Source organism: Pseudoliparis swirei, chromosome 1 (assembly GCF_029220125.1).
Source record: "Pseudoliparis swirei isolate HS2019 ecotype Mariana Trench chromosome 1, NWPU_hadal_v1, whole genome shotgun sequence".
NCBI classification, from domain to species: domain Eukaryota; kingdom Metazoa; phylum Chordata; class Actinopteri; order Perciformes; family Liparidae; genus Pseudoliparis; species Pseudoliparis swirei.
The window spans coordinates 8,173,730-8,200,979 of NC_079388.1; the positions used below are offsets into that span (position 1 = coordinate 8,173,730).

Here is a 27,250-nt window from a genome sequence, read left to right on the forward strand (position 1 = left end):
TGTGCGAGCGCGTCGGATCGCTATATTTTCCCAACTTAGTTGTATCAACTTGGGGTTCAGGAATTATATCCTGTCCTGAATCCGACGAGAAGGTCGACAACGAGACCAGTTGTCGGTCGGTTGTGTAGCCGTGTCTAATATTGAGCCGGGTTTCTGGTCAGTATCGCCTGTTATTTATTTGCATTTTAGCGGCCTGTAGGCCTTCCTTTAGCCTCGGTCTATGTTGAGAGCCCGACCGGTAGAGGTGCAGTGGCGTTCGGATGCTATAGAGTCGTGGTGCCGTTTGTGAAGCGGCTACAAGCTAACTAGCCGCCGTTACCTAGTTAGCTGTGCGAAACGACGTTAGTTCGTTAAATTAGCACAGCTACCACCCGTTAGCAGACCACTAGTGGGAGCGGAGTGACTTGGGCGGCTTTGGCTCGGTCGGACATTAAAGCTTCACCGCTCGCCTGTAGCCGAAGAGCTAATTAACTTGTGGCTACCAAGCTAACGCTAACAACCCATCGGTGTATAGACAATTTAGCAGGTTAGGTCGCGTCTGTTGGATTCAGCCTCGTTGTCGCCATGAGGTGAATCCTTGAGAAGCGGAAGCCCCCCCAAGACACCAGAGCTATATGTTTTCCCCTCAAGTATTAGCGCCTTGGCTAGCATTTTGGCCATGTGGCTGGCGAATGGAATTGGATATGTTGCACGGGCCCCGGCTTTAGGCTCGTGTTAGTGGGTTTTACGTAACGTATGTGAGATTAAGCAGTCGCCGTCGATCGCAAGGTTAACGATTTGCATCGAAAAACGAAGCAGTCGGATGTGTTTGCATTTTGTCTTTCTCATTTGGTGTCCATAGCAGTGTGATGGGTTTGTAAACATACACGCTTGTTTCACAATATGTATCTTAAATAAACATCACGAGGGCTATTTTTTATATAGAAAGCGTTGCATAATGCGCTGAAGATGTAAATACACTAACGGGTTGCACTTGTAAGCCATGACTTCATCAGCACCCAGTGTACCAGGGCTCTTGCTTCCCGGGTCAAACCCGCGGCTCGCTTTGGTTTTAGGCACTGCCTTTAGAAAGGGGCTGAAAACACCCTTTGTCAACGTCCAGGCGCCTCTGGGAACAAAGCTGATGCTGTCTTCTTGGTAGCGCTGCTAGCTACCCCCCCATTTGGCAATAAAGCCACCAGGCAGTTTGAGGAAGTAGTATTCGAGAGCACCAGACCTGTACATTGTGACACAAATAGATCACTCCCAGGTCTTTAATTAATCTATCGGTTGTCTCTCCTCAGGTGTTATTCCTTTGTAAATACTGTTATTTGTATATACTGTAAATGATGACGTCCATGGGCGGGAACCGAGCCCGGGGCAACTGGGAGCAAACCCCCGGCCAGACACAGCACAAGCAGAGGCCTCAGGTACCCTCATCTCTCCACCCGTCACACTGCACCATGCTCAGTGATTTGCACACGGTTTGACTATAGGCAAACCAATGTGGCTTTTGTTGTTGTTGTAGACTCAGTTTCTACAAAGCAACATGGTACAGACAATTAAGATGGTAATATTCAATCTAATTTAACTCATCATTTGGTTGTGAAAAACAATGTAAATTAAATCCTTATTACATTGTCTTTTGATGAGCTTCAGAGATTATAGGATAATAAAACTGGTATATTTCCATATTTTGACCACCGTAAGAAGAATCCCTGATTTGGGGCATTGGGGATTACACCGTCAGTCTGAACTACACTGATCAACTCAGTCACTGGCTTAAGTTGATGAGCTAACATCACACACGTTTGATTGGTCTGCGGCGTCAGAGTCTTAGAATGTAGTGTTTGGTCAAGTCTTTTAAGTGTGTGGATTGAACGGTATAACTCGACTTCCAGTAGCCTGATCTCAAATTAAGTGTTTCCCTCACCTGCCACTGGCGCAGGTCACTGAACCTTTCAACAAGCCACTTCATTTGTTTTGTCTGCCAGCTGTGAAATCTATTTTTAATTTAGGACATTAAAAAAAACAGGTATATCAGATTTCTTAATATAAGGATAACCTAAACCATGGTGGCAGGTGACGTGGAATGTTTACCTGCCACAGTCAACATGTACAGTTTTAGCAGTAATTTCCTGCTTTCTGTTCAATGCGGCGTTGTGTTTGTACACAAGTTGCTGTTGAAGATTTTAGAAATTGATAAATTCCATTTGTTCATTCTGGTTTTGTAAGAATGCAAATCTTGTTTGTTATAATCAGAACCTTTTTATTGCAATGTATATTTTCACATACAAGGAATGTGTCATGGCGCGTGGTGTAACAATAGAGAATGACATGATCAACAATCAACAGTAATAAATATTGAGTGTTGCTTCTCTTGGAATAGGCTACTGCGGAGCAGATCCGACTTGCGCAGATGATTTCAGACCACAATGATGCAGACTTTGAAGAGAAGGTCAAACAGGTGAGCCAATGCACATCATTTTGTTTTAGTTCAGCTTTCGGCGGTAGTATTCAAATCGTACTGTCACCTTTTTTGTAAGATGTGGTAATGTGATATCTATCGGAAAAGGGCTTGAACCATGCTTTTTTTTCTTTTAACGCACAATCTCAGTTCTGAGAAATGATGAAAGGTTTCATTTCTAGCAGAATACATTGTTTTATACAGAATATGGTATTAAAGTATATGTGATTGATGAGTTCCAAAAGTAGGGACCTAAAATGGCATCTACGGTCAAAGTTCTGTAAATAGCCATTTTTTGCATACTCGATTATAATGTAGTAATTTCAAAGACATTGAAAATGAGCGTGGTGCCAGTCTTTATGGTCATGAACCCTGTGGTTTCGCTTCTGAAGGGACCAAGATGCTGAATCCCTGCTGTTGGCAGGCATACGGTTCTGTAGCTAACTCAGTGTTCGGGTGTATGTAGTTTTTTAAAATATATTTATTTAATACAAAATTAAAATTCACAAGTGCTAGATGAGTCAGTCAGGAGTCACCTGTCTCATCATGACACACTTTTTTTTTTTTGCAGCTGATTGACATCACAGGCAAGGACCAGGATGAGTCTATGATCGCACTGCACGATTGCAACGGGGATGTCAACAGAGCCATTAACTCGTTGCTAGAGGGTACCCCAGACACTGTGAGTATTGGTTTTGTGTGAGGGCGTAGTGCTGTAAGGGGACAGATCCTGGAGAGATCAGTGCTACATTGGGTTAGATAACTATGATGGTGGACTAACGGTGTCCACTGTATGAGTAGGCATCCTGTGCATTGTATGAACATGGATAGTGGTTTTTTTCTGGTTTGGACAAAGTTGTGTGTAAAAGTAATAATTGATATTCACCATGAACACATTTTCTCTACTTCCTCTGTTGGTCAGTATGTCACCTCTGCTTGCCCCGAGTGTATTTTATTACAGACCCATTAAGAAATATAAACCCAAAAGCAAATATATGACTCTCACTGTTGTCTCAATTACATTATCTAACTAGAGGTGAAAACAGAAATGGACTGACGGTGTATGAACTGTCCTTCATAGTGATGCACGTGCAACAAAGACATATTTAAAGGAGCCCTCATAGTTGCATACAAGCTTTAATATTGTTGTAACTGGTAGAACATAGTAGGAAATTGAAACCAGAAAGAGAGTGGAAATGTGTCTTGCCAGCACATTAATCAGATATGATACGGGATTTTTCGGTCACTTCCATAGTCAAGATGCTACCTCAGTGTAGAGACCGTAAAATGAACTAGTTCAATATTGCTTGCTGGGAGGTTATTGATGAGAGGAACATAGTTTCTGTTTTTTATTTTGATTTTTTTTTTAAAGCTGCTGACCACATGTCAACCTTAAGTTGCTGCATCTGTGACAAACACGCATCAAACTCAGAAGCAGTCAGATTTAGACTTACCACTTGGTGGAAAAGACCACCAGAAATTATTTCTTAATAACCAGTTAATTGTCTCAAGTCAATGGCCACCATGCAATACTCGACATCCAACCGGTTTATGAATACATTTCATTTTGTTGTGTTGATAGTTTGGCTTTGTACATTGTCCAGTTGCTCGGGCAGTGATCTATAAAATACTTTAATTAACCTTTTAATTTTCCTCAGTGACTGTTTTTTTGTCATTTGTGACTTCGTACAAAGTCAGTGAGTGCAGCAGTGTAACGCTGTCTATGTTTCCTGAAGGAATCTTGGGAAATGGTGGGAAAGAAGAAGGGGGTGTCAGGCCAGAAGGAGACCAGCCAGGCAGAGACTGGAGAGGAAGGAAAAGAGAACCGAGACAAAGGAGGAGAGAAAGATTTAGCACGTCGTCGAGGTGGACCTCTACGCAAGGGACGTGGAGTCAGTCGGGGACGAGAGTGTAAGTGTTTACCATTCTTTAAATGTGGCTTCATTATTTTATTTTTTGGTATGTTGAAAATAAGAGATTAATATTTGTGGCTGAACAAAGCATAGTGCAATCCAAATTTCAACAGGCACTTTACAATGTACAACATGACATAATTTCCTCTCGACACTGTTCACTAATCAAACACTATTTATGCTATATATATATATATATATATTAGGGCTGTCAATCGATTAAAAAAATTTAACTAATTAATCGCACATTTTGAAATTCATTAATCGCGATTAAAAGGTTTTTTTTCTTCTTTTTAAAGACCAAACTTCACACAGAGCTGTGTTTTCAAAGAGGCTCCTACCTACAAAGTGCCAGCGAGGTATTTAATATTGTGGATGATAAATTGTTTCTTCAGTGAAACATCCAGATTAGTAAAAAATATATATATATTTGAGACCCCATTGGTCCTGTCATCTTTAACACTGAACAGCAGCAGAACCAGTGGCCTTGGTGACTGACTGACATTCACATATGTCACGTTAACCCTCTGGAGGCTCATGTTCTCCATTTTACAATTTTTTTTAAATTCACCTTTTAAAGGCTTTTGCATATGACACATCCCCCCACGTGTTCTACATCAAACATTCCAGAACAATCTCAGCTCTCTATACAATGAGGCTCAGTTGTCCTCGCGCCATGTTCTCTGGCTTCTGACTGACAGGCTGCTAAATGAGCCTCACCTGTGAGGTGGGAGGTCCTTTGTGATTTACTGAGTGTTCATTGGTTGTTTTTTTCGCAAAATGTTGACAGACAAACGGATTGACCAATCACGTTGAAGGTTTCGTGTGACGAGTTCTTTCCGCCGCGTCCCCGACACGTCGCCCCTCCGTTCCTCTGTGTATCAGAGGGGGAGACGGGAGGAAGGAGGAGCAGGAGGAAACCCGACTGATTCATCCACGAGTTTAAACTGATTTCTGCTCCTTATTTTCGCGGAGAAATAATTGTTTTAAAAACGGAAACAGTGTTAAACCGTACTGCCGCGGTTTAACACTCGGTTTGAGTGTAAAAACTTCAACGAACACCGGAAGTAAACAAAGTTGCGTTAATTGCGCTAAAATATTTTAGTGCGTTAACGCGGCCAAATTAATCGCATAGATTAACGCGTAAACGCTGACAGCCCTAATATATATATATATATACACACACACACACACACACAATGTTGCACAAGTGCGATAAAAAAAAACGTTGAAAATATGGAGCCTTTTAAAAATGATTGGAAAGTGGAAACTCAACCCCATCATGCCATTAGTAATTTGCAGCACACTAGTCGACACTTCTTAGCCCCAAATGGTCCTGAAGTGGGGACAGAGTGGGCCTCAGTTAATGATAGCCAGCAACAGATTCATAGTTCATCTTCATTTTGAATGATGGGCTGCTCTACTCTCACAGAGAACCGTTATGTTTGATTGGTTACAGATTAGAAAAAAAACTATCTAGTTTATTTCGTTTTTGACCTTTTGCACGCAGTGTAGTGTCTAAATTCAAAATGCTTCTCTCAAGTTCGTGGTCAGGAGAATGGCTTGGATGGCGCCAAGGCTGTAGTAGCTGGAAGAGGTGCAGAGCGGGGCCCAGATCGAGGCCTAGAGCGGGGCGCAGAGAGAGGCGCAGAGCGAGGCCGAAGGGGAAGAGGCAGAGGAAGAGGGACTATTGGTAAATTTCTGTAATCCTCTTTAACGTAATAAATGTTTCTAATCAAAATTAGTTGGTATCTAGGAACGGTTTTTATTTTTACTTACTAAACCGCCGCCATTTCTTCTTGGAACAATAGTTGTCAAGCTAAGAAACTGAAGTAACCTCTTATCTCCCCAGGAGTAGCTGGACGACGAGGAGGCAGATTTTCCGCGCAGGGCATGGGGTAAGAGAACACCTGTGTTGCCTCAAACCAGAGGGCCTTTTGTTCCACTTGTATCTGTTGCCATGGTCACCAGAGAGCAGGACCCCAGGCTATTGTATAGCCATAATCTAAAGGAGGGAGAATCTACATAAGCCAATGGGATAGAACAGCGTGGGCAGAACAACTCTCATGATGTCGTCCAAAGACTTTATTTGAAGTGAAATTGTGATTGATCCACTTGAGAGGGTGTCTCTGCTCTCTGGCCCTCAACTGCACCATAATTCAGTTGTATTTTGCTTGTTCTGTGTATCGTGTGTGTGTGTGCACGCGCAGTTAATTTCAGATGAGTTGTTGCTTATAAGGGTATCTTGATCAGTAGGTGTCGGAACAGAAGAGGTACTTACCAAGTGAGCAGTCCAGCCAAATTGTAATGGTGAACGATTGTAGTTGTAGTAGACACATGTCCAGCCTTTTGACTTCAAGCAGTTAAGGTAGGATGTTAAATATCCAACAATCTCTGCTGAAGTAGCACATGTGATATGTGGCTTTCTCTCGTGATGTTGACAGCGGAGTGGTTTCCTCTCAAGAGAAGGCTGAATGTAATTGTAACTCTTGAATTTGTGCTTCAAAGCCGCAGTATCATGCCATACATATATTTGAACATGGGTTCAGAAGGTAGAGGAAGACTTGAATGAAACTGAAAGTGTTTTGATTTAATTCAAAGACATTTGCTTAAGCGGTGGTGCACTGCACACCATTGCTACAACAAAACCTCCACATGTCTTTTAGGCTTTCTTCGTATGCTCCCTGATGCTGTGAAAATGTCACACAATTTGTTTATTTGAAGTGTGACTTGCATATCTTCAGGAACACTTCAATGTGCTTCATATTGGTCCTTATTGATCTGAGTGCTGGGGCTTTGCACCTACAATTGCATGCAGTGCTAGCTGAGGTGTTTTTTATGTTGCTTTTGCTTCTTGCTGCTAGTAGACACAGTTTACCAGCATTGCTTCAGTGTCACATAAACCCTTAAATGAAATGTGGCTTTAAAGGAAGGCGTCTTCAAGCAGACACTGTCTTTGATCAGTTTATTACAGTGGCCTGCATTCTTGTGTGTATCACTGGTACCCTGTGCTATTACATTTAATATGCTACGGCAGCATGTTCCGTTCTCCACAGACACACATTCTGCATGAAAATGTTTAGCATGCCCTGAAGTAAACAAAATGAGTACTGTGAGCTCACAAGGGAAACGAGGACCGCAATTCATGACTGAAGAATAAGCAGATCAAACAGATTTGTTCTAAAGTTGGTGTAAATTGCAAATGACTAGGATGATCGTTGTGATATTAATACATTATTTCAATATATTCTACAAATGTTTTGATTTGTCAATAAAGCAGATAATGCATATTTAAATTCCGTATTAAGATTAACTTGTAGATGCAGAAAACCTCAGGGTGCCAAGAATCTCAGACACATTCATTTGATTATTTAATGCAATATAGAAGACGACTCGATTTTTAAAGCTGCCCCAGTTTGAAAAAAAACTGTAGGAAGTGTTTTGCACTTAGTTTCTGGATCACATTTTCCCTCTTGTGTTAGAATGTGTCACCTTGTAGGAAAATATAGATGTTTTGTTTAACTACAACACGGTCTCAAGTATTAGCCCATCGTTTGTGAAACGGATCATGGTTTTAAAAAACGTTTTTAATTGATCTTGAATCACTTCCACAGTCCCTTCAGATTGTGGCACAAACGGTAATGTTGCATCCAGAGTGGCGTGGGCCAGAACTGCAGCATGTAACATGGCTGCATATATCAACCTCCTCCATTGCTGATGTTGCCTGGCATAAAGGATGCATTCATTATATAGCCAGTTGTATTAAATTGTATCACAGCATCGGTTGGCACATTTACAGCGCTGCCTCTTCGGGTTAACTGTTGCCGCCTTTGTATTTGAGTTCTTCGAGTGTGGAGAAAAGAAACTGAGGGATGGGATAGGACTCCCAGTGTGGTGTATCTATAGAGGCTTCTTCAAATTAGCATGAATATAACCCCCCTGAAAATGGTCACAACTGTAGGACACGGCTTCAGCTTCAAAGACGATAATAGTAAGTATGGTTTTGCTCCGGTGGAGACTAAGCTGCTAATAATTTAGCCAATTTAATTTGAAGCTGGTCAAAGTTTATCGCAGTGCGTGTGTGTTCGTCATTATTAATTTTTCACTAAAATGTGACTAGTCGACTAAAGATGGTGATTTATTTCAATAGAGGAGATATTGTATGCTGACGCATTCACATCGGTCTCCTGTATGATTGTTCAGCAATAGCTTTGAGATGATGCGGCTGTGTGACGGGCATCATTGTTTAGCCATTAACTGCATTAATGGAAATATTACTGCATTGACTCTCGCATAACTGCTCTCCTCTAGCAATGGTGTTTGTGTTTGTGGCTGCATTGTGTATACTTCTGGTGAGTTGGGTTTCTTGGACTGTATTGGCCCACTATGACTAAAAGCACGCTGGCTTGCCTTGGTTTGGGGCGTGACTGACAGGTGGTGGAGAGTGTTTGGTACAATACGGGCTCAGGCAGATCGAAGGCATTATGCTCACGCTGCTGCTCTGGATTGTGGTCTGAAAAACAAAAGCTTTATCTTCTACTTTTACTTTGTTGTGCTTCTTGTAATTGTTGCCATTATTTTTCCTCTAAAGCCAGATTGATAAGGGGCCCAGATATGATATTGCAGGAGGTGAGAGGTGAGTGCATCGCCTCTGGTGTGTCTGTTATTCTTGTTTTCTGTAGGGAGACTTTTAAATGACATAAAACAGGATGTTTTAATATAAGACATAATCAAAACAAAGTCTTACGCTACATTATATTAATAGTATATGAAAAAGAAATTACCCTCCTGAAATGTAATGTTAAATTTGCTCATGCACTATAAGTGCCCTCGGATTTGCACAGGAAATGTCTTCGACAAATAATGAAAGCATCTTAGCTTGACTCTAAAGAAGTCTTTTACTTTATCATGTTGCTACGTTGCACCAGCTGTAATTTTTCCAAGCATGCATGGATGTGTCAGATTTAATGAAAGACATGCAGGAAAGAGTTGCTGAGAAACGACAAAAACAATATTCGGATGCTAACGCGTCCTTATTTGCATGTCTTGACTGTAAAAACTCTCAAAGACGGTAATGGATTCACTTCAGCCTCTTATCATTTCCTCTTCCTGCTACAACCCCAGTCACTCTGAAGTGTTTCTATTAGCTTAAAGTGTAATGTCGATTAGAGCAGAGCTGGGGATTTATTCAAACCGTACTCGGAGTGCAATATCCATTCTCAAAAACCAACCAGCCCACTAGTGGTTTGAAGCTCTTAAGAATTGAATTGGGGTCTGCTTCTGCTTGACATTTTCAAAACTTTGACCTGTAGAAGGTAAGTTATAATGGACCCCAGATTATTGTGTGTCATGACTGAAGTCTTTTTTTGTAGTGCTGACAGCCCTTCATATGTGGCCAGTACATACTTGATTATTCAATTCTCAACTCGACCCACTTTCCTCCCCAGAACATTCAACCCTGCTGACTATGCGGAGCAAGCCCACAGTGAAGAAAACTATAGAGGGGGCAGCACCTGGAACAACACAGGAAGCGCAGAGCTCGAGGAAGGAGCGAGTAAGTTAATTTATTAGTAAAGGTTTCCCTTCCATAAGAGAGGTTAATCTTATTAATTAAGCATCTGTTTACCATTCAAACAATTTGTGTAGTCACTATCTACATCTCAAAGATATTCCAGCCGTAAAGATGAAAAGAAGGTTCACTTTTTGATGATTATCGAGGATTTCTTCATCAACCATGTACACCAGGGGTGCTCACACTTTTTCAGCATGCGAGCTACTTCTAATGTGACCAAGACGATCGACGGAGAGGGGGGGGTGATAGTGACTTTTTCTTTGCTCCGTCCCGATACGCGCAAACCGACGTCGGAGCTTTGCGGCGCGCGAGACGGCGAGCAGAGGACTGTTAACGCGACACGTAGAGACAGAAATGACATGCTTCTGCTGTAATTTGGCGCTATAGAGAAAGTTACAGGGGGGCGGGCCAATTTTTTTAAATGTCATGCGATCGACTGGTAGGTCGCGATCGATGTATTGAGCACCCCTGATGTACAATGTTCAAAATCTGAGACACCTTGTATTCCTCAGATCTTTACAGCCAGATCTGTCTGTAAAGATCTGAGAGTCCAGTTGACTCAAGTATCTCTTTTCATTACATTCATCTTTGCTCTCACCTCGTCTTCGTCTCTAGGGTTGGAATATGCTGCAGGAGAGGGAACAAATTACCCGCCCAAGTTTGACTCTGCTCCTGGTAAACATGTTTTTCTTTTCGGTTTTTATGCATCCTTTATTCTGTTTGAATCTTTGTTCTTATCTCAGTCGTATTTAACTGTTTCTCTTTGATTCTCAGGCGCCTGGAGGTCTGCCACAGAAGAGTGGGGCACTGAGGACTGGAATGAGGATGTGAGTATTTCTGAGTTTAGCTTCATGCAACTGCTGTAGCTCAACTGCAAATGATGTGTACTTTAGGTTTTCCAACTAAAACTACTTTCATCTGACTATTCCTTTGCAGCTGTCAGAGACCAAGATCTTCACAGCTTCCAGTGTGGCGTCCGTCCCTCTGCCCCAGGAGAATGTGACCATCACCAAAGGACAACGGTAGGCTTGTGGACTTCATTAGCTCCACTTGTGTTTTCCAGGAAATGGTTGAGTGAATAATTGCATTTGCTTGGTTTCAATGTTTACTTTGCTAATTGTCAAACATATTTCTGGGTTAAGCATCTCAACTATGAAGATTTGCTCCGTTGTCCTTGACTTATGTAAAAAGAATATTGTTTAGTTTTGGACTATTGCTTGGGGAACAGTATTATTTCACCTTGAAAATGTTGATGGACATTGTTTTACTATTTTGATTAGTAAAGAAAATAATTGCAGATTATTTAATAGTTAAGAAAAAAAGGTATATAGTTGTGACATAAATAAAGGTTCAGTTGACAGATCACATTTTAAATATCTCTTTGAATATAAACGTTTCTGCTTTGTTATAGGATTGACCTTGCAGTGCTCCTGGGAAAGACTCCCCCATCCTCCTCTTCAGAGACAGAAACCCCCCCCATGGAGGCCACCCAGCCCCCTTCCATGTCCCAGTCGCTGGTTTTTAGTAACTCCAAGCAAGGAGTGCCGCTCTCCCAAACATCGTCCAGCACCCCGTACACCCAGCACAGCATGGTAAGACTCGCCAATAATAAAACAATGTCATTTTAAAAGTTTGAAACACACAGAAAATAGAGAGGGCCATAAACATTAGGTCATAACTACGGCAATGTAGCACCATTTGTTTTTTTTATTATTGTGATAAGAGTGTCATAATTTGCTAACATTGCAGGTGAGCATGCTGAACAAGGGTTTCGGGGATGTGGGGGACCCCAAAGGAGCGAGCACAGGGACCACTGGTTCTCAATTCCTGGAGCAGTATAAAACAGCCCAGGCACTGGCCCAGCTGGCAGCCCAGCACTCCCAGACGGGAGCACCGAACACCACCCCTTCATCCTGGGACACCAGTGCCACCTCACTGGGACAGTACGGTAAGATGGCGTTCTACTTTCATTACTCTGATCTTCCCGCAATCCCTTTGAGCATGTTAAGGAGATTAACATACTTAAAAACAAATAACTGCTCAGGGTTTCATCCCCAATTTAAATTGTGGTTCCATTTTCCAGAAATGAAAAATCAGGCGGAGTCTGCAGTCCACATGCCCTTTACGAAGCGGCAGCCCTACCAGGCGGCCACCTCAACCTCGTCCATGTTGGATGTTTTCTTGCAGGAGAAAGGCTTGCCTCCCTCCACCGTGTCACAACAAACATCCCCATCCTATGGGGTGCCTCCACCTGCTTCCTCCCTTCCTAAAATGGCAGCTGTTCCTTCACTAGGTCAGCAAGTTTCCCCAAATTCCTCAGATGTCCATGGTTCTAGTCCACTGATGTTGCAGCAACACAAACTCAAACAGCAGAAGAAGAAGACTTCTATTTCATCAAAGGTAACGACTGTATTCAAATACCAGCCTATTTAAAATGTGATTGGATCTTTTTCTTTTTTGGCTGAGGAGAAAACATCCTTCGACATTTGTTTCAAGACTTATAGTGCCCTTCATCTTCCTCAGATTCCTGCAATGGCGGTAGAGATGCCTGGCTCGGCAGACATCACAGTTCTCAATCTTCAGTTTGGTGCACTGCAGTTTGGGTCAGAACCAGTTCTACCAGGCTATGAGCCCACCCCTGCCACTACAACACAAACCAACCAGGTTCACAACAGTCGCTACACTAGCCCCAGCAGGTTGGTACATAAAATATGTTATTGCACGTTTTATGCCATTCCTATTATGACTGTAAATTCTGTAGTTTTATATATATATTTTTCCTTATGCAGCATTTTTGTACTGGGTGGTAATGATGCATTTAAGTGCATGCTCTAGTCCTTAAAAGTGCCTAAAAACTTAAGTTGCGATTCATCCATTTTTGTGTCGGAACCACTAGTTGTTCTCTAAGAACATGATCTTGTCAATGCATTACAATTTGCAGTGAGTCAACTCCAGCTCTCTCCAACTCCAGTCAGATGGACATGTATGATCAGAGAGCTTCTCAGAACCGGCGCTACCCTCCCTCAGCCTCTTCCTCCCCTCAGAAGGATATGCAGCCCAAGGTATGGCCAACGCGTCCCTCTTTTTAACTTTAACTGGTAAAACATCTGGTAAAAAGCACCGGCTGAACGCCAGTGTTCTGAATTACAATTGGAGCAGGAGTTTTCTCTTCTTTTTTATTTTATTTATTATACCCGTTTTCCATTAAAAAAAACCTGAGTTCACCTTCATCGTTGTTTTTACAGAATGGCTTCAGTTCGATGCAAACTACACAATCTGTGGAAGGTAAGTGTCTATTGTTTTTATTTCTTTTTCTTCGGAACAGCATTGTTAAAATTATTCCGGATAACTCTGTGTTGAAATTTACTCCAGAAATATCTTTCCTCGTTTCCCAGCTTCAACAGGCTCTGCAGTATCGGTCAAGCCGTGTTCTGATTCAGTCACGGCCGTGTCCAGCATGGGCACTTTGGTTGACAGTGGCTCCGCCTCCTTGTTGTCTGCATCCAATCAGACGTCCCACAGCGGTCTGGGCCACAGTGAAGACCTGCCTCCCAACACCCTCCCCCCTCCTCAACACAACAAGTGAGATGCTGCTAAATTACCACGTGTAATAGGAAGTTAACCAGTATTTTAAGTTATGACTTCTGGACAGATGTGCAGTTGGGTAACCTGCAAACATGCAACGAGCAAAAAAGAAATGGAGAAATACATCTATAAATATGAGGGTTATGGTAAAAAAAAAAACTGAATGCAGGTGGATAGTTGTGGAGAAATGCATGTTTAGTTATCTGAGAAATTAGAAATGAAAACGAGAATTATTTTGTATGTAAATCTGCAAAATGTTATCCCACCTCCAGTGTGGAAAATGGTAATTAAATATAAAGCGTCTTAATGCTTTAAGTTAAATGGTGAGAAGAAATCCCTCGCTGGGCCTTCAGTACAGAGCAGGAACCAGGACAGAGTGCCAGGCAGACATACAGCTGACAACATCGCAGCTAAACTAATGAATGGGGTGGAGGCTTACTGGGAGAGTGTCCATGACAATGCAAGGCCACAGCCTCTAACTCTCTCCAACGGGTGAACTAGGGATTTAGTTTCCTGTCTTGCTCATACATTGCAGCTGGTGATCAATGTAACCTGTGCATCAGTCATTATTGCAGCTTGTTTGGCACTTCAACCTAAGCCCCCCTGCATTTAAGACATTTATTGTGTCACTTAAAAGTTGGTAATCAGTTAACGTATTCGGATTAGCAAAACTGTACTTATACAGGAATCTATCGGTACGTGTGATGTGGATTGGAGATAGTTGAGACGTGCTCTGAACCTTTCTGTATTTTTACAGCTCTCACCAATCGCAACAGAACAGCCATGTTCAATCTTCAGTCCGGACATCTAACTCGAGCCTTCTCGTAAGCTGGTTTTATTTGTTTATCTGTTTGTGTATTTTTCTTCCTGTATTCACAGCAGAACCTGTCGGGTGGATCTAGCACAGACATGGGCAAACTACGGCCCGCGGGCCACATCCAGCCCGTTAGGCTTTTTAATCCGGCCCGCCGAACTTGTCCAAATCGTGACTTTGTTTACTTCCGGTGTGCGTTGGCGCGGAAAGTACTCGTCACACAAAACCCTTCACCATGATTTGTCAATCCGTTTGTCTGTCAACATTTTGCGGAAAAAAACAACCAATGAACACTCAGTAAATCACAAGGGACCCGCCCACCACACAGGTGAAGCTCATTTAGAAACAGCCGCTGTGATTTTGGCGAGCAGCGCGGAGCCTGGAGCAGCTGCAGAGCCACGAGGAGGAACACGCAGCCAGAAGAGAGCCACTTGGACCGGGTAAGAGTCTTTAGTCTTTACTACACGTTACGTGTCACGGTGTCCGTCCCGGTGTCCGTAACGTATGCGCGGTGCTGACTAGTTTTGTATTTTACAGAGAGGATTCACCAGCGCCTGCAGCGCAGCCTGCAGCTCCACCTGCAGCGCCACCTGCCCGGCCAGCAGAGAGCTCTCGTGACACGATGACATGATGTTATTATAGTGAAGCCATATTGTAAATAGTCTGTCAATAGTTGTGTTCTGTTTTCTATTTCATAACATGTATATAATGTAGAATTGTTATTTATTTATGTACAATACATATTTATAAAAAAATGTAATGGTCATTTTTTATTTGCACACACCCCATGAAACTTTATCTGCAATATGAAGTCATTTCTCAGTCCCATCCTTATCATTTTGGTGAATGTGTCACAGACCACATCATTTTTACTAAAAAAACGTTAATACAAAATTTGGTTTTCCTCATTTATTCAATTCAGTTTATTTGTAGAGACCAATTTCACAAATTTGAATCGGGAGTGCTTTACAATCTGTGCATATAGACATCCCTGACCTTTGACCTCACATCGGATCAGGAACAACAGAGGAGGATCCCTCTCCAGGATGCACAGGTGCAATTACATGTATCTAGCATTGTATTCAGATATTTCACTGCTTTTGTGAACCTATGACCTTTGGTAAACCAATTTCAAACACCAAAACAGTTCGTCCACATGAGTAAAGGTGTGTTTTCAGAAGAGATATGAATAATTTTTAAAAATCGAACTTCAATTGTCAGCTTTAGGGCCATATTTTCTCGAGTAAAGCGCTGTCAGTCTGTTTGTGACGGGTTCATACACATGCTGACCAGATGACGCCGCACATCGCCCTCAATTTAAAGACCCCTTTCTAGTTTCTGCTGCAGGCAGGATATTTAATACAGTCTATCTCTCAGGACAATCCGTCCATTATTTTGCGGGGTTTAAAACAATTAGACAGGGCTCCAGACTAACTTTTTTAACTAGGAGCACAGTGGCCCCTAACTTAAAATGTTAGGGGCGCAAGCAGAAAATTTAGGGGCGCACACAGGGTTTTCCTGGGTCAACATTTTTGGCGCGCTGCGCGCGCACCATTTATTCATACAGTCAAGATGTTGAGTGAGTGATCAGCAGCTGGCCGCTCTGCCGTGATGCGCGCACACATCCGCACACTCCTCACTAGAATATAGAATATACACTTTTATTAATCCCCAAGGGGAAATTAGTTCTCTGCATTTAACCCATCCTTAGTTATTAAGGAGCAGTGGGCTGCGGTAAAGCGCCCGGGAAGCAACTGGGGGTTCAGTGCCTTGCTCAAGGACACTTCGACTTGCAACTAATGGGGAGAGCGGGGATCGAACCCACAACCCTGCGGTTGCAGGACGGCCCTCTTACCCCACTGAGCTAAAGCCGCCCCAAGATTAGCACACTAGCACACTAGCACCCCCTCCCCCCGTTAACAACTCTTCTCGGCTCGCCCAAATTTTCTCTATGCAGGAAAAACCCTGCGCACAGTATTAATCGACTTGCAAAGTTTTCCCATCATTTCTACTGTATTACTGATAAATAATTTGACAATATACAATCTTATGCCTTTTTGCCTTCATGAACTGCAAAACATTCACAACAGAGAACTCTTCAGAAGTTACTGTATTGAGTTTAAACATATTTTAAGAAAAAACATACCTTGAGCATGTGCATGTTGCACTTCGGTGTGGCCAATCAAAACATTTGTTGGTTTCTAGAGATGCACCGATCAGGTTTTTGGTGCCGATCACCGATCACTGAAATCAGTATCTGCCGATCACCGATAATACCGATCACGGTGTCGATTGAAGCATTCTATTTTTTGTGTAGCATTATTGCTATGAGGACTATGAGGAAATACATATATAAAGCAACTCAAACATTAAAGAAATTACAGATTTCTTTAAACATTTAGGACTTTTACTTTGAAAAATGTCCTAATTGTTACATTACAATTGTTTGATTGTTATTGTAGGGGATTTCAGATATGTATGGAACACATCTGCATCATTCATTTCCTGGAACTCTTGGGAAATCTATATACAGGACTTTTCTTAACATACACAAGTCTGACAAATTTTTATAAACCCTTCCTTGGTCCAGTAAAAATGTTCTAATGTTAGCATATGTTAAGCTAAATCTCAGAAACGATCTCTAAAGATACAAAATCAGTTCATTGTTTACTTTTATATGTTCGTGTATGATTTGTCGACATCTTATTTTGAAAAACGGATGTTGTTTCACGTGGTTCTTTAAGCTAACTTTGCAAAACCGGATGTTGTCACTTAAATCCTTCCGCTAACTTTCTCAAAACCCTCGCGCGCTCCCAATCGAATGTGTTTACCGTGAGCATCAGTATATAGGGGGTCAGACATGTGAGAGTCGGCTGAGTCGACCCAGAGATTCAACTCGGGGGACGGGGACGCCGCTCGGTGGTGAGGATCCCCTCGTGGACCTCTCACTCTGCGGTCAACGCCGGTCGCATTGTCTCCGCTGCGGTGCGCCTCTTTTCACACATTAGCCCCCCCCCCACACACACACACACACAGGCCAGCCTTCTTCTTCGGTTTTCGTCTCCTTTCTTCTTCTTCTGGAGTTAATGTCGGTTAGCAAACCAGTCATTCAGGCATTACCGCTAACTATAGTGGGCTGAAGTGTAGAACAAGTTTGTCAGCAACAAAAATATTTAATAACAAAAACAAAAAAAATCTGCTAATTTACTGGTCGCGCATGCGCGAGTTGATGAAAAATTTACTCGCACTGTGTCTAATTTTAGGCGCAAAATGCGACCATTTGGTCGCAGTCTGGAGCCCTGTTAGAAATTATTGAGCTTGAGTATTTCGTTGGGTAATTATTTGTTTTGAATGTTGAAAGTGATTCCATTGATCTCTTTCCAGTAAATGTTGATTACTTTAACTTTGCACCTTAAATTGAAATGTATAAAAAACAGATGCAATCTCCAGGTTTAATAAATTACATTGCGTGTCCAAACGCTTCTGGCCCGGCCCCTCTGTCACATTTTAGAACCGAATGTGGCCCGCAGGTCAAAAAGTTTGCCCACCCCTGATCTAGCATAATGTCTTTTTCTTTACATGACCCTTGAAGCAGATTAAATGTTATTTTAACCAGACAGTATTCATGAGTTGTGTGTACATGCTTAAGTGGGACAGTGCTTCTCTTTGTCCATCTCTGAGCATCATTTTCAAAGATGCATTTCTTGTGATGGCCGATGGACACATTAGATGTCCATTCGCTCTAATGGAAATATAATCTCATCAATCCTAAATGCATCTTTCTATCTTCTTCCTTCTTTCTCGACAGCATCACAGTGTAGACGGTGACTCAAGCCTGCACTCCTCATCCTTCCCTTCCTCAGTGTCAACCGTACAGTCATCAGTTGCCTCCTCTTCCTCGGTGGCTGCTGCGCAGGTGTCACTCGGGGCCCCTCAGGCCTCCTCTGTGGGCTCTGCCACCATGTCTGGCCTCGGCCCTGTCAGCAGTATGGCCATGGGCCTCAACACTGCCTCCATTGCAGCGGCAGCAGCCGCTGCTGCAATCGCCTCGGCGACTTCGACCATTCCTTCTTCAGCTACTTCTTCACGCAGCTCTGTGGCCTCAGGTTAGATATAAACACAAGGACAAACATCCCTGATCACGTTATTTTGCCGGTGATGACAATTGCAGATCATTGATGATCCATATTGCATATATACTGTGAAATATGTGCTTTCTAATTCAAAAGCCAATAACGGAACCTATGAGGTTGTACCAAATTTTAAAAAAGGATCACATTCCATCTGAATTTGGGTTGGATGAACTGGTTTCCATTCCTCTGACTCATTTTACTCTGGTTGCTCCTCTGAAGTTTTTTTTAATCTTCCCCTCACTCTCGTTAAATTCATCTTACTTTTTGCTTCCTCTGCCAGTTTATCACGTGGTGTGTGTCAAGAGATGCAGCTCAGGGAGAAATGTGTAGCTCCTGGTTTGATGCTACAGCTCGCTCCCTTCTGATTCAATATCTGGGAGATTGTAATAGGGTTAATGTTATATCACACCAAGATAGACTGTAAATATACGCATCCTTATCTACCCTTGTCGAGTAAAAGACAATTGGTGTGAATTATGTATTTGTTCACGGCATTGATCGCGTAAACAAAAGGTCAGGCCAGAGGTTTGTTTCTTTTGGATGTTGAATAGAATTGGTGAGCAGATGCTATAGTTACAATGTAGAGTTCCCTCCCATCACCCACTTAAAGCAGAACTATCTGCATTAATAAAATATATGACAGGCTACCTTATCATCATTGGCTCTGACTGATTCTCACCGATAACGAGCTGAAAGACCGTAACTTTGTTTAAACAGATGGCAGGTTGTGTCAGTTTATACCAGTGGTTCTCAAAGCTTTTCTGTTGCGCCCCACTTTGGAGGAAGAAGGATGTTCACGCCCCAACAAAATTGTAACAAAATGGCCCATGCTGAATTTGTTTTGAAATGACAACTTTTTGTGACTCCTTATGTTTTGCATTCACTTTCAATCAAACCAGATTGCTCCATCAGACAAAAAACTAATACTTTTTTAATCACTTTATTAGAATACCAATACAGTTCTATCTGTGCAAAAAATAACTAATGTATTATTTGGCAAAAAATAGCTTATAATGGCTGCAATTAACCTATTATGCACTGAATATATTTTCAAGATAATAATTCCGAGAAACCTGTGAAAAACTAAACAAAACTATTTCAAATATTTTGCAATAAAGTTGTACTGAGTTTTACACTGCATATCTTTGCAAAACAAATCTAGTGCAGATATGCGAGTCATCACATGTTGTCATTATTATACGCTGCAATGAGCTCTCCACTACACCTTTTTTAAACGGGGTTGCAGGCTTGATATGGCCACTCTCAATTAATGCTCAATGTTGAGCTCTTGTTTTGAACTCACTGATTCTTGGCAAATTTGCAAGAATCTCGTCCGTCACGCATGAACAGCGTAACCTGTTGACGCCATAATGTAAATATTTACGATAAAGGTCTTAAAATAAAATGTGCATTTCCCCTCGCGCCCCACCTGTAATGCCGTGGCGCCCCACTAGAGGACCGCGTGCCACAGTTTGAGAACCACTGGTCTATACACAGTATTTTAATTAATCCCCCCTGACCTCACTAGCTGGCTACTCCATGCCCTTTTGAAAAGCCCTGCGGTTAATAGATTTGTAGTATTGGCTTGTTTTTAAAATTGACTGCAATTCTTGTGTCTGATTTGGCTTTGTGCTTGCAGGAAAAGCGCCTCCAAACCTGCCACTTGGAGTGCCCCCTCTACTGCCCAACCCATACATCATGGCCCCTGGACTAATGCACGCCTACCCTGTAAGTTCCTGCCAGCATCAAGTCAGTCTTTGTGCAATCTGAGTTTTAGTTATAGTAACAACAATGCTTTGTTCAGCCTCAGGTGTACGGCTATGATGACCTGCAGATGCTGCAAACAAGAATACCGCTTGTGAGTTTTTACACTCCTGCTATAAAAACATTATGCACAAATCATTCTTTATTGCTTCGTTTATTTTTGTTTTCTAAAAATATATGTATTTTTCTCTCTCCAGGACTATTACAGCATCCCCTTTGCAACTCCCACAACAGCACTGACTGGTAGAGACGGCAGCCTGACAAACAACCCGTACTCTGGTAAGCCGTCTCAGAAATGCATCTTACTTCGTCTCTGTAGCAGTTTGCTGCATGTTGATGCTTTATGGGCCTAACTTATGAACAGTGGAACTTTTCTGATTATCCTCACAATAAACTTAAAGGTGCCTTTCGTGTTGTTGCTGCTCATGTCAAACTGAGCCTGGCAGGTTGACGCTGTACCTGTCTGTTGTCACACATGGGTTCTAACTTCCTCTACTTCTCATATTCTCAGGTGACTTATCAAAGTTTGGTCGGGGTGATGCATCATCTCCGTCTCCAGCCACCACATTAGCTCAGACGCAACAGAACCAGAACCAGGCGCATCACACCACACAGCAGCCATTCCTCAATCCCGCACTGCCGCCAGGCTACAGCTACACAAGCCTCCCATACTACACCGGCATGCCAGGCCTGCCCAATACCTTCCAGTACGGACCCGCTGTGTTTCCGGTGAGTCTCCACAAGCTGGCTAACTTGTTGGCTTGATTTACAGTTAGTTAAAAAAAAATATTACTGTCTTGAGTATCTTTTTCATAAGCAACAAATGCATCATGATGCCATGAGACAAACGGCGGGGTTTGGACATGAACGGGCTCGCACATTGAATGTGTGAAAGTTCATGTTGGTTGTCCTTTCACTTTTTCCTCTGGTGGCCCCCACAAGACAAACTTTGGTTACCGCTTACTGACGTGATGATTACACTGTGTGTTGTTTTTTTGTCCAGGTGGCTCAGACCTCGTCAAAGCAGCACGGCGTGAATGTTGGCGTCAACGCATCAGCCGCACCCTTCCAGCAGGCTAGTGGCTATGGTTCCCATGGATACAACACTGGTGAGGCGCTAAACTCTTCTTCTTTTAGAGGAGTCCTGCAGGTCCTGCTCTATATCCCTGCATTCCAATAACTCTGCCGTTTCTCACAATGAGCCCATTGATCTCTCATGTGCACGGAGTGCATAGTTTTCTCGAGCTCTGCAGCGTCTACAAGCATAAGCGTGATGCTTGTGTTAGGACTTTTGTTACGCTTGTGTTGCGATTGGTTCAGAACACATTGTTTAATGCTGATTCTCACTTGAACAGTTGTTAATCAGAATGTTTTTGGAGTGAGCATGATGCATATTGAGGTTTAATTGTGTCGGAATATCGGGAATGCATCTGCTTCTTGTACCCAGTTTTCAGTGCCCACACATACAAGGAGCATGTCTCAACAATGGAGCTGTTTTAAGATGGCAAGAATGTGTCTGCCACTCGTGGTAAATGGTTTCTTGTGATGAAATATATATGAGCCGTTTAAACTGGATGAGAAAGGGGAAGATGGGCTTGAACAGTGGCTCCTGGTTTTAATTAACAGAGGGGTTGGATTATCTTCTCCTGCTCGTTCTCTTCCAGCTTGCTCTGCGGTGGAGTTTGCGCCTCGGCTTCGCCTTCCACCACATTCATCTTTACGCATCAACAAATGGATCACCCTCCCTATTATTTTTTTTAAATGCGTCTTTCTTGTAGCCCATTTTCCCCGAGCATTTTCATTGTTTCACAGTGGCCTTCTGTTATCAACTCTTTCTTTTCTTTTTCAGTGATTTTTGTTTTTTTGTGCATACTTAAATCCATCACTCGATACCTAGCTTTAATCACAACATGTGCAACATCTATTCGTTCTGAGCTGCACCATCTGCTGCTTTCTGCCATCACCCAACACAAGCTCACGCCTCCCTCTCTCCCCCACCTTCTGCACACACAACCTGCCTGCCCCCCCCCCCCCCCCACACACACACTTCCTCCTCCCCTCAGACTTGGGTCAAATGGTATTTGCAAATGACTTTGGCGTTGTTTCTGACCTGCTTGTTGTTACCGGATTGATGGGTTTTGCCACGGGACAATACATTTGGTATCAAAGTTCAGATACTTCCAGTGAAGTATTTGGTGTCAGTAGAATTTGACTTGACACTATCTGTATTGTCCGAATTTGGTAAAAGCTGTCCATGTGGTTCACGGTTTCAGACGAACGCCACGAATTGTTTGTGAATGCAGTTTGAGGCATGTCTGTTTCCCCTGCCTGGTGTGTCTAATGCTGTGGGCTGCGGCTGTGTGTCTGACTGTTGCAGGCTATGAGGATGTGGGCCAGGCTTCAGTGAGTGGGGATTTCTGTAAGGGCGGATACGGCACTGCCGTGGCCGCTGCTGCTTCTGCACAAAACAAGCCAGCCAGCTCTGTCACCGGGCCGGGAGTCGGTGAGTGCCGCCACCTGCCAAAATAAAGAAAAAAGGAGAAAGAAAAAAACTGTCCGTCCCCGTCTTCCTCCTTGTGTCACCAACCATCCTTCTCCCACTCTTTGCTCTGGTTCCTTTGCCTCGTCGCTGATGAGCTGTGGGAAGACCCGTCGCCCTTCATCCGCTTTCAGTCCAATGCAGCCTGCATCTCCGACTAGCCTCGTTTCGTGTTCTCGTCCAGGGCAACTTATCAATCCAATCTGCTCTTCATATTCTTGACATGTATGCTCCGTAATGATCAGATGTTGAGTCCAAAATGTGGCAGGTCACAAGAGCTGTGGCTGCCATCACCGATGAGTTGCTCTGGTTGATGCTGTCCCTGTTTCCCCTCCGTGTTGCGAGCGCTTCACTCATGTCGTCATTGCTGGCATGTCCATCTCCAGAGTATCAAGTTCACGGTCCTGTAGGTCATAATCCAAGAAAGATCGGGCAGCAAAATGGCGTGTGAGAATACACCGTTTTAAGAAGCCGCAGCAGTATTCACACTGATGCACTTGTTGCACAGAAGGATACCCGGGTTCAGACACAGTTGCCTTGATCGGTGTTTTGCCATAATCTTTGGCGTTTGGATTGTGGTATTTCTGTTATAAATCCATATGAAATGTTTAAAGAATGTGTAACCTCAGCAGACCGATGAAGGGAATGGCCCCGGGTTTACCCCAAACTGCAGTGGTGGCACGAGGGGTCATTATTTCTTTAGAATGACGACAGCTTGCTGGATCAAATGTCAGGAGTGTGATCTTCTTTATACTCATCTATGCTGCCCATTGTGTGTGTGTGTGTGGTTTGTTTATTTTATTTTTCATTTCTAAAGCTCTTTCAGCAGAGTCGATCGAAAACTCCAGAGGCACGCAGGGATGGGCATCTCTCATGCTGACGATGGGCGTTTAAGGCGCCATCGCTTTTAAAAGCATCAGTGACGTAGTCTGGAAAATACCTCAAACCGGTCTTCATTAAACGCATGTCCCAGCTTACTGCGGCTTGATACAACTCTTTCCGTAACTCATGTCTCAATAAAACCATAAAGATGGTTTCCCTAACGAACTGAATGACGAGTCATTTCAGCTCGATTCAGGATGAATTCATCACGTGTTCGTCAGTCTTCTCGCTCACAAAGCTTTGAGGGACTCGGAGGCGGCTCGACCGATATGTGAATACCGCTCGAGTCTCTCCGGTCCAGTTTTGTTTTGCACACCAGTTGATCTTGTTTGACATATCTCTGGTGATATGGGTGAAACGACCACAGCAGTAACCATCAGATGCACTACGCTATCTTTCTCTTCCTCTTCATGTCATCCCTCTTCATCGCCTCTGCTGTCCTCACTACAGGGAAATTCTACTCTAATCATCTGTGAACTTATGCTGACATTTTCTTTGGTTTTCTTTCTCGGATGATCGAATTGGATAAAAGTTTTTAAACGTATATGAAGGACGTATAGACATATTATTAGTTTCCTTGTTGTTTAGCACCCCGTGAGGCATATTTGCTGGTTAGAATCTGAAAAGGACAAAATGGCTCGGCTAGCTTTGTCTGGTGGGTTTTTCCTCGAGTCTCATTAGCATGTGCAGTTTTTTTAAAATTATTACATTTGTGTCCGGCCTCCTCTGTCTCTGCAGGAGTCTCTGTGACGTCAAGCAACACGGGGGTACCAGATATTTCAGGGTCTGTTTACACAAAGACGCAGGTAATTACAGATCATGAATATTTCAAGTCCTCCCCCTCAGGAGAGCCCCCCCCCCCCCCATCCACTGCTCCGCCTCTCAGCTTGAATCACAAACAAATCTAATTCCTGCCCTCCGTGTCCCTCTGCAGCAGTCGTTTGAGAAGCAGGGTTTCCACGCCGGCGCGCCAGCAGCTTCGTTCAGCCTGCCCTCGGCTCTGGGGAGCGGTGGACCCATCAACCCCCCGACGGCGGCCGCCTACGCCCCGGCCCCCTTCATGCACATCCTGGCACCGCATCAACAACCCCACTCTCAGATCCTGCACCACCACCTGCAGCAGGACGGACAGGTAGCGGACATTGTTGTTTCTCTACATTTGTTGGTGCAGGTCGCTCTCACACCTGTAGTTCAGGCCAATAAAAAAGATACTTGGTTAGCCTTTTTATTTGTTGTTCGTCTTACTTTCAACCAGTTTTTAATTATCTTTAGTCTGTCCTATGCGTGTCTGTCTGTATACATTGACATACTGATGGGATTCATTGAAACTGCTGCAACTCCTCTGTTGATTGTCCTTTGCAGTTGAATCATAAGTGTGTGTATAGGTTCAGCACGTCACTGCTCTAGACCATATGTGAGTAAAACCATGACATGAAAGAACAGCTCACAGATGAACTCTGTCCTCTCCCACAGAGCGGGACCGGACAGCGCAGCCAGAACGCCTCCATTCAGCAGAAGTCTCAAATCAACAAGTCGGCATACAACAGCTACAACTGGGGGGCGAACTAACATCCACTGTTGGGGCCCCCACGCTGTTGACGGAAGCTAGTAGGGGGCTCATCACTCCTTCCGCAAACGGCCTCCACATATAAACTCCCCCCTCCCCAGTCTCTTGGCCCAGCACTCCTGCAGCTCTGAGGAGGTGCTGCGCCGAGAGAACCAGCACTGTAAAGATGCATGGATGGATGCATGGGCGGGAGGGACGAACGGAGCTAAATGGTTATAGAAATACGCCGTCAAGAGGTGAAATATTGAGTGTTGGGAATTTGTATTGTGTTAATCCCCCAGCCCCACCCTTTTTTCTTTGACTTGTATGTAACATAGAACTGTTTTCTAAAAGAATGTTTTCTGTCTGGTCGTTTTTTCTTTGTTTTAGTTTTTTTGTCTGTCTTCCCCCTCCCCGCTTTTTTTCTTGCAGATGGGGAGCAATGAACTAATATCTAAAGGTGGGGGGACAGGCTGGTTTTGTATTTCTCGCCCTCAACTCCCCACTCCTTAATTTGTTGGTGGAACAAAAAAATACATAAATTCGCTTAATTGCTGTTGAATGTTTATTTTTTATTTTTTATTATGTCATTTTAAGTTTGAAGAAACAATTCTCGAAATTGGTAGAGTTGTGAAGTTTATTTTTTACCAAATATAGATATATTATATATAAAGACATATAAGCGATCTCACTGGCTTGGACTGTGAGGAAAGTGTGTTTGTCATGTGACTGCGTGCATGTTTGTACACACGGGGGCTGTGGTTGTGTACTGTGCTTTGTTTTTTGCCGAGCACAGAATTTTTCATTATCCAACACTTGTACAGTAACTGTTCCTACGAATTATAAATATGTTGCATAAAGGCCTCATTTATTCTGCAAGAGATGTTGAATGATTTCCAAGGCCAATACACACCCAATCTGCCTTCCAGTGTGTTTTTATTTTTTTGAGGCCCCCCCCCACCTCCTCCCTGCTCCACCAACACCACCTGTCTCCCATTGTAAGGAAACCTGCAGCATTGAATACCGATGGACAAAATTATACTATGGGTTTTTTTTGTCAGTGATTTATTTTGTTCTTTTTGTACTGTGCGTTTTAAAAACAATTTAAATGGATAAACTTGTCTTGTACATATTTAAAAAAAACACAAGTACTGTAGTCCCTGTTTGTTCGATGGCTTTCGCCTTTACCTTCTCAAGAATCCTTGCAGACTTGTTAGCTTTTTGTTTCATGTATTTTTTTTAATTTTGTAAAAATATAAATATTAAGTAAATAAACAAGAAAAAGAAATTTTCATAAATTTTGATGTAAATGTCTTCTAAGAAACTATTTGTTTATCGTGTGGCTTGGCCTTAATTCATCTGACAGTTTGAAACTGATCCTTGCTATCGGCGAGACGATGAATTGACAAACACTGCAAGAAGCCGTTCCATCAAGTGTTTGGCACAACTGAATCCCTCTGGATGAGAGGCTCATGGGTTGGTGTCTGTTAGAGGCCCGAGTTATCCAACAGACTCCAGGGATCAGCGCTGCACATCTGCTTTGTTTTGTTTGCACGATTTGGTGGACTTTTTACATCTAAATTTCAGTTTCACAGATTGATATTCCGCTAACGCTTGAACAGATTGGTCTCTAGCTAAATATCTGCTATGCTACCTGCAGTCAATGTAATCTTGCAGCCATTTACATTTCTTGAAAAAAAAAAAAATGTATAGCTTCACATTCTAACTAGTCATGTCCACACAGCCCTGCTGCTGGTCCCTACAGTATAGTCCAACCATGTCCTGTTTCCCTGAGGTGTTGTAGCTTGTCAAGTGAAACTCAGTGGTGGAAGGTTCTGTCAAGTAGGTATATTGTACTTAAGTATTTCTGTTTTGTACTATTTTATACTTCTAGTCCAGAATGAGGACATTTTACTTTATAAATCTCGTACATTTAAACAACAGTTCCTTCACCGGCTTTGGTTTGTATTGTGTCTATTCCTGTTGGCAACCCTCTACTGAAAAGCTTTAGGTCACGTGACGACAGGACGCTCACAGACTGTCGGCAAGACGTCAT

General features: G+C 43.0%; 1 protein-coding gene across 4 annotated transcripts; it reads left to right on the forward strand.

Moving 5' to 3' along the window:
- ubap2l (ubiquitin associated protein 2-like) lies at positions 1 to 27,151 on the forward strand. Of its 4 annotated transcripts, none has more exons than XM_056413216.1 (30): positions 3 to 156; positions 1,284 to 1,409; positions 2,369 to 2,446; positions 3,018 to 3,128; positions 4,183 to 4,357; positions 5,903 to 6,052; positions 6,212 to 6,257; positions 8,951 to 8,995; positions 9,807 to 9,913; positions 10,547 to 10,606; positions 10,706 to 10,758; positions 10,868 to 10,953; positions 11,343 to 11,523; positions 11,681 to 11,879; positions 12,015 to 12,331; positions 12,455 to 12,627; positions 12,873 to 12,993; positions 13,177 to 13,216; positions 13,327 to 13,513; positions 14,274 to 14,340; positions 18,139 to 18,436; positions 20,103 to 20,191; positions 20,268 to 20,321; positions 20,425 to 20,506; positions 20,739 to 20,956; positions 21,231 to 21,336; positions 22,605 to 22,730; positions 24,387 to 24,454; positions 24,583 to 24,780; positions 25,122 to 27,151. In XM_056413216.1, exons 2-30 carry the CDS (start codon positions 1,326 to 1,328, stop codon positions 25,215 to 25,217), a joined length of 3,615 nt encoding a protein of 1,204 aa, XP_056269191.1. In that variant the 5' UTR covers positions 3 to 156; positions 1,284 to 1,325; the 3' UTR covers positions 25,218 to 27,151. The 4 variants fall into 4 exon arrangements, with proteins under 4 accessions (XP_056269215.1, XP_056269191.1, XP_056269196.1 ...); XM_056413221.1 differs by having other exon boundaries at positions 12,903 to 12,993; XM_056413231.1 differs by lacking the exon at positions 22,605 to 22,730.
- The last annotated feature ends 99 nt before the right edge of the window (positions 27,152 to 27,250 follow it).

Excerpts from the sequence above, each read along its gene's own strand:
- ubap2l (XM_056413216.1), top strand. The coding sequence starts at position 1,326 with ATGATGACGTCCATGGGCGGGAACCGAGCCCGGGGCAACTGGGAGCAA. Across the intron at positions 3,129-4,182 it reads TAGAGGGTACCCCAGACACT|GAATCTTGGGAAATGGTGGG; the intron begins GTGAGTATTGGT and ends TGTTTCCTGAAG. Across the intron at positions 10,954-11,342 it reads ACCATCACCAAAGGACAACG|GATTGACCTTGCAGTGCTCC; the intron begins GTAGGCTTGTGG and ends GCTTTGTTATAG.